The sequence below is a fragment of the Neophocaena asiaeorientalis genome, unplaced genomic scaffold, assembly GCF_003031525.2.
Source record: "Neophocaena asiaeorientalis asiaeorientalis breed wild unplaced genomic scaffold, Neophocaena_asiaeorientalis_V1.1 scaffold329, whole genome shotgun sequence".
Lineage (NCBI taxonomy): Eukaryota > Metazoa > Chordata > Mammalia > Artiodactyla > Phocoenidae > Neophocaena > Neophocaena asiaeorientalis.
The window spans coordinates 470144-480070 of NW_020175082.1; the positions used below are offsets into that span (position 1 = coordinate 470144).

The following is a 9927-nucleotide window of genomic DNA, read 5'->3' on the forward strand; positions in this document are numbered from 1 at the left end:
AGTGTTGGATTTAGGAATACGTGTTAACAAATATATCCTCCATTTATCCATTTTTTATAATTTTCTCAGCTATACAGGTTTTAGTATATTGGAAATGTTGTCTTGTCAACATTTAAATACATTAAAAAGTACCCTAAATAAGTTATCCCTAAAGTAGCAAAATTCAGCATAAGTAAAACAACATAAACTATTCATAATTGGTTGAAATCTCTTTGCCCTTAAAAGTTTGATAATGATCAAGAATTTTGCTGCTATTATAATGGTCGATAGTAACTTATTTTTCTTATTTTAAATAAACAGCAATAGTTTTGAAATCACTTCCTATTAGAAAAACAACACATATTTTCAAGTAAATACATGTGTAAGTATAAAACACTAGAGTAAATTAAAAATTTTAAAACTAGGTCAGGAAACTTAGGCAAAAAAGGGTTAGAATGTCTCATTATCAAATATGTGATTTATTTCCTGAAATTAGTTTATGGTTATATATCATACTTCTTCTAGGATGTTCACTTCATTCCATACTAAAAAAACTTCATTCAGCATACATTTACTCAATATTTATTATGTGACATATTTATGAACTTTATGGATATACAGCAGGGGTTGAGTTCTTTTTGAAATAAGGCTAGATGGCACTGACTTAAGACAAATACTATTCTCATTTGAAAGGAGGACCAAAGGTTAAACCACTTGCTTTATCGATTCCAAAACCACAATCAAATACAGAACTCCTATGCTTTTTCTAGTCTATGGTTAAGTCATATTTAAATTTCCATTAAAAAAAACTTATTCATATTATTTGCATGATGCTATCTTGTTTTACTTTTTAACGAAATTCTAATTATTTTTAAAATAATAAATGCTCTCTAACCTAATGAACTTGAATTGATTTCTTTATAGAAATATTTTACTTGAAAGTGAGCCTAAAGTAATAGTCCACTATTTAAGGGGTACAGATAAAAACTGAGTATCTCTTTTCTTTTCCTTTCCTGGTCGTCAGACAATTATAAAGAAAAAAAAATGTCAAGCCCAGTGGCAGTTGAATTCAAACTAGAAATACACTACATTATTTATTTATTAGAAATAAACTGAATTAAGCCATTTTTATTAAGGTACGTTGTGACAGGTTAAGCACATTCCTGAAATAACTCTAAGAAGAAGGAGGAAGAGACCAGAAAGCTAACATAATTTCTCTTGCCAAAATGACATGCTATGCTTAAACTGAGGAATGACTGTATCAATATTTCCAAATAATTTACATACATAGATGCATTAGAAAAGATTTCTAGGTATCCACTAAAAGAAAATATAAATGTGAGGAAACACAACACAATGGAACCTTCCTAATGCTATATAAAGCTAATACTCTGTATCTACAGAATTTCATACAAGGTAGAAAAAGTCCAAAAAGATATATTACTGGGCCTAAAAAACTTACGGACCAAATCTTTTTATGATAGATATTCTTTAAAATAACCCCATTTAGGGCTTCCCTGGTGGCGCAGTGGTTGAGAGTTCGCCTGCGATGCAGGGAACACGGGTTCATGCCCCGGTCCGGGAAGATCCCACATGCCGCGGAGCGGCTGGGCCCGTGAGCCATGGCCGCTGAGCCTGTGCGTCCGGTGCCTGTGCTCCGCAACGGGGGAGGCCACAACAGTGAGAGGCCCGCGTACCGCAAAAAACAAAAAACAAAAAAACCCCAAAAACCTATTTACAGACTTTAATAACAATAACTGCAAGGCCCCACAGGGTCTCTAGCTTATCAACACTTTTTTAAGAATTACCTCCTAATCATTAAGTCTAATTTTTAAAAAAATAATATCAAACATATCTATTTGGTAACTCTTGAAAAATATTCAAAACACATATAACTTCAGGATGTTTCTAAAAGCAGCTCTGTAGAGCACCTTTTAATTCACAGCATTCCAAAAGATCTCTTAAAAGGGCAGGGACTCAACACTTAAAAATGAATTAGAACAATGATTCCTTTAATACATGGAGTAGAATAGTTTCCTCCTTCTTGCCAGACTAGAGAGAAAAAGTTTTTTTTTGTCTCAGAAATATGCCTAAAAAACAAAAGCCTTGCACTAATGGCATCAGATAAGAAATTTGTTTTTCCTAAATTGCACATTTGGGGGAGAATTTTGACTTCATATCTCCATTATAAAATAATTGAGTGTGCTTTCTTGTCTAATTAAAAAAAAGTTTCGGTAAAAACATTTGTCCTACAGTCACTGTTATAACTAAAGAGTCAATCTACTTTCTAAGCACTAAATAGAGTACAGCTTGGCCCCAAAGAGTGTGTAAAACCAAAGACTTTGCATTTATTACTCAAGACTACACTTGTATTTTTACCTGTGCATAATTTTATATTTGCAAATGAACAGTACCTTCCAAATCCACTCATTATTTAAAACCCAGAGAAAGCATACTCCAACACTTAAGACAGTTCATACAGTTATTGAAAAGTTTACAAATGTAAAACTGGATTAAAAAATGAATTCTAGTTACAGTTCCAAGTTTACATGTCAATGTTAGCATATCCAAATAATACTTCTCTGTAAGGGAATGACAACCCAATGAATGTACTCCAAATAGCAGACACAGAATCCAAAATTAATCCCCCCAAATCCTACCCAAGCATTTGTTCCCTAATCTACAAAATAAGACTAGATCAAATAATTTCTAAACTTCCTTTAAATTCTAATGTTTTTTGGATAATGGAATCAAATACGTTACTTTTAGTTTTATAATTATGTGACCCTGCAAGTCACTTGTTTTTAACCTCTCTGAAAAGATGCAATTTTATTTAAAATATCTCATCAAAAATTTATTTCCTACAAGTTTTATGAAATTTATTGTAAAATCTCCTTTGGTAACTTTGGTGGGTTAAAAAGTGCCCCACAAAAAGATAGGTCAACTTGGAACCTGTAATTATGACCTTATATGGAAAAAGAGCCTTTGTAGACATAATTAAGTTAAAGATCTGGACACGCAATTATCCTGGATTAGGGTGGGCCCTAAATCCACAGACGTTGTCCTTGTAAGAGAAGGAAGATGGGAGGAAGGCCATGTGAAGACAAAGGCAGATACTGGAGTGATACATCTATAAACCAAGGAACACCATGGACTGCAGAAGGTAGGAGAGAAGCATGGAATGGATTCTCTTTTACAGCCTCCAAAAGCAACTAACACTGCTGACATCTTAATTTTAGGCTTCCAGCCTCCAGAGTTCTGAAATTTTTTTTAAGCCACCAAACTTGTGGTAATTTGTTACGGCAGCCAAAGGAAACTGATAAAGTAGTGTATTTCAGACAGAAAAGCCCTTTTAAAAGGTATTATTATCAACACAATTTATCTTTGCCCATGATATATTTCATATTAGGAATGGTGAAAGGACTTCATCATTTCTAGATTTTTAATAAAAATCAACAACTTGATTCCTAGATAAACACAGAAGAGCCTCTATTTTGTAACATTTACTATCTATATGAGTCTATTTTACCTTATGATTGAAATTATATTTACTAAAATGTTGAACACTTTTCAATCAATAATATTACCTAATCATTTGTAAATATTTTTCAAAGACTTTGCTACTTTTTCTGATGAGAATTAATAAATAAACTTGTATACCAAAGTTTCCAAGCTTTTTGAGTGGCCAACAGTATCAAAGAAATATCATGAGATAGCTATGAATAATTTTACTTTCCCAGCATTATTCAGGCTTATGGAACAAGTCTTAAACTTTTCTCAGTTCTTTACCATTTAACTTCCTTGGGTCATAGATAGATAGATATACATATATATATATATATGTATATATATATATACATATTTCACATATATATTTAAAATACATATTTCTGATATTTAAAGCACAAAAAATCTGATGTGATCTGCGGATCACCATGGTGCCTAAAAGAAATTTAAAAATTTCTACGTAGTTTTCATTATGGAAATAGTCTAAATAATAAGTCTATTTTTAGAGTTCAAGATGTTTCTGATATTACCACATAAACCTCTGAATGTCCTGACTATTTGGCCACTGAAAAGTCTTATTCAGAAAGATATAAAAAGTTAGGAAATTCACAACTGCATAGCAACCCAGCTCACAAACAAGTCTGGATGTAGGTGGCAGAGGTATGTTAAGCCTATAAATAACATAGGGTAAAATGAAGTAACGAAATTCTAGCAGTTTCTGAGGTACTATAACAGTGAATAAGCATATGAAAAACATTAAATTCCAGAATATCGACTTTGATTTCAATGAGTCAGCGATACTCCAACCGGCAAATATATAAACTGGAACTAACAAATATTTCACAATTTCATATCTTTGAAAAACTCTTTTCCACACATAGAATGTATAATGTCTATTATCTGCTAGCAAGTATTTATGAGCATAAGTAAATTTCCAAACTAAAAATATGGAGACTAAAGTAATCACAAAAAACTGAATTCTCCGTTTCCAAACTAAGCAAAGAAAAGACCTGATTTTCTTAAGAGACAGTAGGTGAGGAAAGGAAAAAAAGAGAGTAAAAGAGAAAAAGTAGAATAGCTGAGGAAAGTGTAGGCAGGCTTCATGACTACTCCGGTCACCAATAACAATTCCACCATTAACTACCACAAAAGCACAAAACAGAAACATTAGAAGGATGTAGGGCCAAGTCAAAAGGAAAAGCATACTCAAGTTCTTAAAGGACATGGAATAAGCCAAAAGGAACTGAAGAATTTTCCTGAATTCTGAAAATGGTCCTTTAATAGAGGGAAGCTTCTCTTCTTTCTTCTTTTGTAGCTCGGTTTTCCAAGCTTCAGTCAACTTTTGTGCAACAACGTTTCCTGCGCAGAAGATAGCCCAGATGATATTTGTTTGACGAAACATGAAGCCACAAAATCCAAGCAAGGCTGAAGTTTTATGATTTCCATAAAGACACATCAAGTAGGCAAAAAGAGTAAAAAACATGGATCCTGCTTCTGTATAATAAAGGAAGTTAAAAAAATAGAGTGTGGGAAATACTGCTAATGTTAATGTTGACAAGATTCTCTGGATACTTGAGGCAGCCTACAAGAAGAGAAAACACAGTTCACAATAAAACAAATATGCTGTTTCTGCTGAGCTAATGAACTAAAAAACAAAAAACTGCCTGACTCTTATTTAAAAAAATTATTCAACATTAATGTTATTTCTGGCTTTGCAAAAACACAGTATGTATTTATAAGGGCACTTTCTGATACTTTTTAGTTACACCTAGCAGTTTGGAAAGCAGTAAGACAATACATGTGTGTGTCAAAGCCTACAATACTTTGAATCATTCAACAAATAGTTAAGGAGTTATTGTGTGCAAGACAATGACCTCAGTTCTATGGGGAACACGTAGACAAATGGGACACAGTGCAGGTGGTTCCATTTCAGTGAGCTTATCTTCGTGCCTTCCATAAGCATTCACTTAGCCATCATCACCAATTTCTTTTAAAGATATCCCTTCAAAACTGTGCACTAGAGAGAATATAAATATGTATATAACATTTATACCACCATACACAATGATCTTACTATTTTATGATGAAATTACAGGGATCTTCCTGAAAATAGTGGGCCTAGTCTAAAGTTTTAAACATCTTCTTTTGGGCTGATAGTCTCAGGTAGAATTTGAAAGTATTCTTATCTCCTTGAATTCTATCATCCAGTTAATCTAAATCGCCAAGCCAGACCATGCCATTACCTTGATTAAAATTAAGGGCTGTCCATCACCTATTAGATTAAGTTTAAAATGCTTTCCATGACATAAAAATATATTCGTGACTTCTCCCCTACCTTCCTCTACAGACTTCTGCAGCCTCACGTCCCTGTACTTTATAATCTTATAATTCCAAATAGCAATTCCCTGCATCTTGTTGTTTAATGCCTTTCTACTTTTGCTTATGCTGTTAATCCTGTCAGGATTCATTCCCACCCTACAGTCCTATCTGTCATCAAGATTCAGCTCAGGTACCATCTTCTCTGTGAAGCCTTATCCAATGCCACCCACACCTCTCCCTCCCAGTCAGGGTGCAACAAGTGCTCCTCTGCTCCTTCTCTGTATCCTCATAACGTTTTATAGCTATTGCTCTCTCATAATTTACACTATTGAAATCATCTCTTTAAGCTAAAAGTAACTATTATAATTAATATTTATTGATTCCTTACTATATACCCGGCAATATTCTAAGCATCTTCCATTTATTAAGCTCTTCTACTCTTTAGAACAGTCCTTTGAGGTACAGTCTATATTTTTCCCATTTAACTGACGAAAACAAGGAGTCACTAAGGGGTAACCTGCAAAGTAACACAATTAGTAAGTGGATAGAATTCAAACCCAGGTAATCCACCTCCAAGGCCTGCATTCTTAAATCATAAAAAACTGCTTGGGGGCTTCCCTGGTGGCGCAGTGGTTGAGAGTCCGCCTGCCGATGCAGGGGACACGGGTTCGTGCCCCGGTCTGGGAAGATCCCACATGCCGCGGAGCGGCTGGGCCCGTGAGCCATGGCTGCTGAGCCTGTGTGTCCGGAGTCTGTGCTCCGCAACGGGAGAGGCCACAACAGGGAGAGGCCTGTGTATCGCAAAAAAAAAAAAAAAAAAAAAAAAAAAAAAAATTGCTTGGTAACCTCTGTTTCCCCTAATGAAGATATAAGTTTTATAAGAAAAAGACTGTGTCATTTACCTCTGTAATCTCAGTTCTTAGCATACTGAGATATTTACTGAACTGGTTTAATTCATGTAAATTTATAGATTTTATAAATAAATAAGAGCAATTCAAGTATTTAAACACAAGTATCTTCTAAAATGGGGGTAGGGGACTTGCTTTATCTTTACAAAAGATACACAAATATTAAATGTTAAATACATTTTTCACCAAATTTCATAAAACAAATTCACCATAATTGTGGAATTGACTGTACATAAACTTAAATATAATAAATTATTTTGAAAACAAACCTTGTGCCTGGGTTGCACCTTGTGGAGAAGCAAATATAGTAAATAGAAGTTGCCAACACTGAAGAGAAGATTAACAAATCTGAGCATTCCAATGGAGCAGACAATGTGTTCTGACCATCCGAAGATCCAACTGGCAGGTTTGACCACTCCAACTGACAGCAGGTATAAGCCAGGTAATGTAGTAATCATGGGGTCCCACTTAAAAAAAAGGTCAACAATGAAGCAAAAGCAAGAGGTAATACTGATAGGACTGACACAGAGATGTCATCTTTACCAATAATCAGGCATTTTGGGAAGTTATCCTAAGTCACAGTTAAATGAGCAAATCAGATGCCTCCTCTAAAGAAAAGTTTATCTTATGTTTTGTCCCTGTACCTGCTTTGTGATTGTTAAGGTACAAGCAACCAGCAGACAACAACTTAAACTCAGTTTCTATTTTCCAAGATATACTCTTTGGAGGGCCTGTAATTTGGTGATTGAATTGCAAATGCCCCAGTTTAAAAAAGCTTGGAATCATCCTCTGGAACTCGGATGGATTTAGAGAAAAAAATGTTTAAAGAGATTAAAGCACAGGATCCATAATGACAACTACAATGTAGAGAGCCATGAATTGTGCTAAATCCTCTGTATATAATCCTGCAACAAGCCCTATAGTAGATACAATTTTACTGTCATTTTCAGATGAGTAACCTGAAACTCAGAAAATTTCCAAGCGACATGACTAGTAAATAACTGCCAAGATTTAAAATCAGGTCTTCTCTAACTATAGACTTTATATTTCTAACCACTACTCTACAATGACTTCACCAGAAGAGAAGGATATGTCTGTTTTTGTACCCATATCTACACAACTATGTAGCCAAATATATACTCAAACATGCTGGCACTTCACTGGTTGCCAGTTTATCTAGTTAACAGAAGGTTGCTAAAAACACCAAGGATGGAATGAATGTAACTTGTCACTTCTTAGTAGCTGAAGATTCCCCCCTCCCCCTCCTATCCGACTCCCAAAATACACAGTGAGATGCTTGACAGGTGAGCTAAAGTGAAATTTTCTGACATTTCCTAGAAGCAATCCAATGCCTCTAATCCCGGGACTGGCAAAGAAAAACTAGGATAGCTTTCATCATTAGCCAAAAAGAGGGGCAGTAACTCAGTTTCCCATTAGTTAATCTCCCAGAGCTTTTCTTGCTAGGAGACAGACCTGCTGTTTATTCATTCATTTAGCAAATATTTTACAGATCTCAGAGACAGGAACAAAAGATTACCCAGTTCCTTTCCTGTTTGGAGTGGAGGGAGCTAAGGATAAAGGTAGGAGAAATTAGAACTGGGGCCAGCTCTTCCCTTTCTAGCCTGTCTGAGGGTGCAGACAGGTTGGGGATCCCACCTGCGAGAGGGAGAAATGGCCCTCACAGTAGCGCTGTGCCTGCGGCAGGTGGAAGATCTCGTCCATGTAGGGCTCTCGCAGCGCCCGGCTGAAAGCAGAGAAAAGGAGGCAGGACACTAAAAAGGTACAGCTCAGGGCTGCCGAGAAATAGTAACCCTCCAGCTGCGCCATTCCTGCCCGCATAGCCAAGAATCTAGTCCTGGAAAATATGTGCGGGATTCTCAGGTCCCCAAAGTCAAGCTTGACATTCGGGCTCGAAATGGGCGCGCAAGGAGGGACTGGCCGGAGGGAACTGAGCATAGCCGGAAGGCAAAGCATGCTGGGAAGAGCGGACCCTGAGCTTCCGGAAGGGTCGGGTCACTGTTTACCGAGCGAGGAGTTTAGGTAACGCACCGGACCGTTGCCCTGTCAATCACGTTGCGCAGGGCGCACTGAGTGGTCACAGCAGCCGGAAGGGGCAGACCTCGGGGGATCTGTGGGCGCTGGAGTTGCGCAGCTTGTTGCTTTGAAATGAAAGCAGCTGCTTATCCTGAAGGTCTTTGTTGGCTTTTTTACTGCTGTTCCCATTTCTCACCAGAAGGTGGCGGCATTTCCACACGTTTGCAATCTCCAAGCTCTAAAAATTTGCACATTCCCCCGCCCAGGTTATTTTTTTCTCTCAAGTGATCTGAATTACTAAAACATTCAGTTCCAAGGCATTTGATTTCATCAACTTTGGAGGGTGGGAGGGGGAGCTTTGGTTGTGGAAGTTTCAGATTAAAACTTGAAGGTCCAGAGAGACCCTTTACTGATGAATGAACTTTAGATTAAAAGAGAGCTCTTTCAAAATGTCGGTACTCTGAACGAGGATTTATTTACATCATCACTCATAGTGCATTCGGATAGGCAGATCACAGTACTCTACGGGAGTTGAGGAAAGCAGTATTTTAGAAATTGGTGTGTTTTAGTTAAGGAAGGCGTCTCTGTGCCTGTAAGTTTGATTGTTCTTAACATCTCTATTGCAGCGTTCTGTTTTTCCTACTAAATAATAAGCATGAGCATCTTAATGGTTGGCACTATGTATCATTTATGTTTGTAGTCCCCAGAATGGCTTTCATATATTAGACACTTAAATTCGAAGACTTTTATAGTTTGCGTTGACTTCCCACAATTCCAATATTGGGGGTTGGAGGCTGGAGGTGAGAGAAAGTATTTGAAGAATGCTGGAGATAAATTATGTTTTGTAATTTTACCTTGTGCTAGCAGGCAATGTTTTGTAGAAAAATGATCTCTTGGATAACCTCAGTCACTGTTGTCTTTGGTGGGAATAAATAAAAAATGAGTCAGGGTATTTTTAGAGTTGCAAACCTCAGGGTTTTCAGTTCAACTCTTTCTCTGGGTCAAAGTTAATTCACACTCTCCAATTTAAGCAACTTTCTCAAATTAAGCTGACTGCCTCTCTATTCAGTCTCTGCAATTTCCTTATTAATAAGAGGGGTATGAAGTGAATATGTGGTGGAATAAGAACATGTATAAACCACTGGAATAAAATCATGTCAGGATCCTACTGTGATACATC

General features: G+C 36.5%; 1 protein-coding gene across 2 annotated transcripts; it reads right to left on the bottom strand.

Annotated features, from left to right (window-relative positions):
- Positions 1-2307: 2307 nt before the first annotated feature.
- On the bottom strand, positions 2308-8677 carry LOC112412469 (dol-P-Glc:Glc(2)Man(9)GlcNAc(2)-PP-Dol alpha-1,2-glucosyltransferase). 2 transcript variants are annotated; one of them, XM_024764158.1, is made up of 3 exons: positions 8370-8677; positions 6983-7180; positions 2308-5068 (listed from the first exon to the last, which is right to left on the bottom strand). In XM_024764158.1, exons 1-3 carry the CDS (start codon positions 8667-8669, stop codon positions 4013-4015), a joined length of 1554 nt encoding a protein of 517 aa, XP_024619926.1. In that variant the 5' UTR covers positions 8670-8677; the 3' UTR covers positions 2308-4012. The 2 variants fall into 2 exon arrangements, with proteins under 2 accessions (XP_024619926.1, XP_024619927.1); XM_024764159.1 differs by having other exon boundaries at positions 8396-8499.
- Between the last annotated feature and the right edge of the window lie 1250 nt (positions 8678-9927).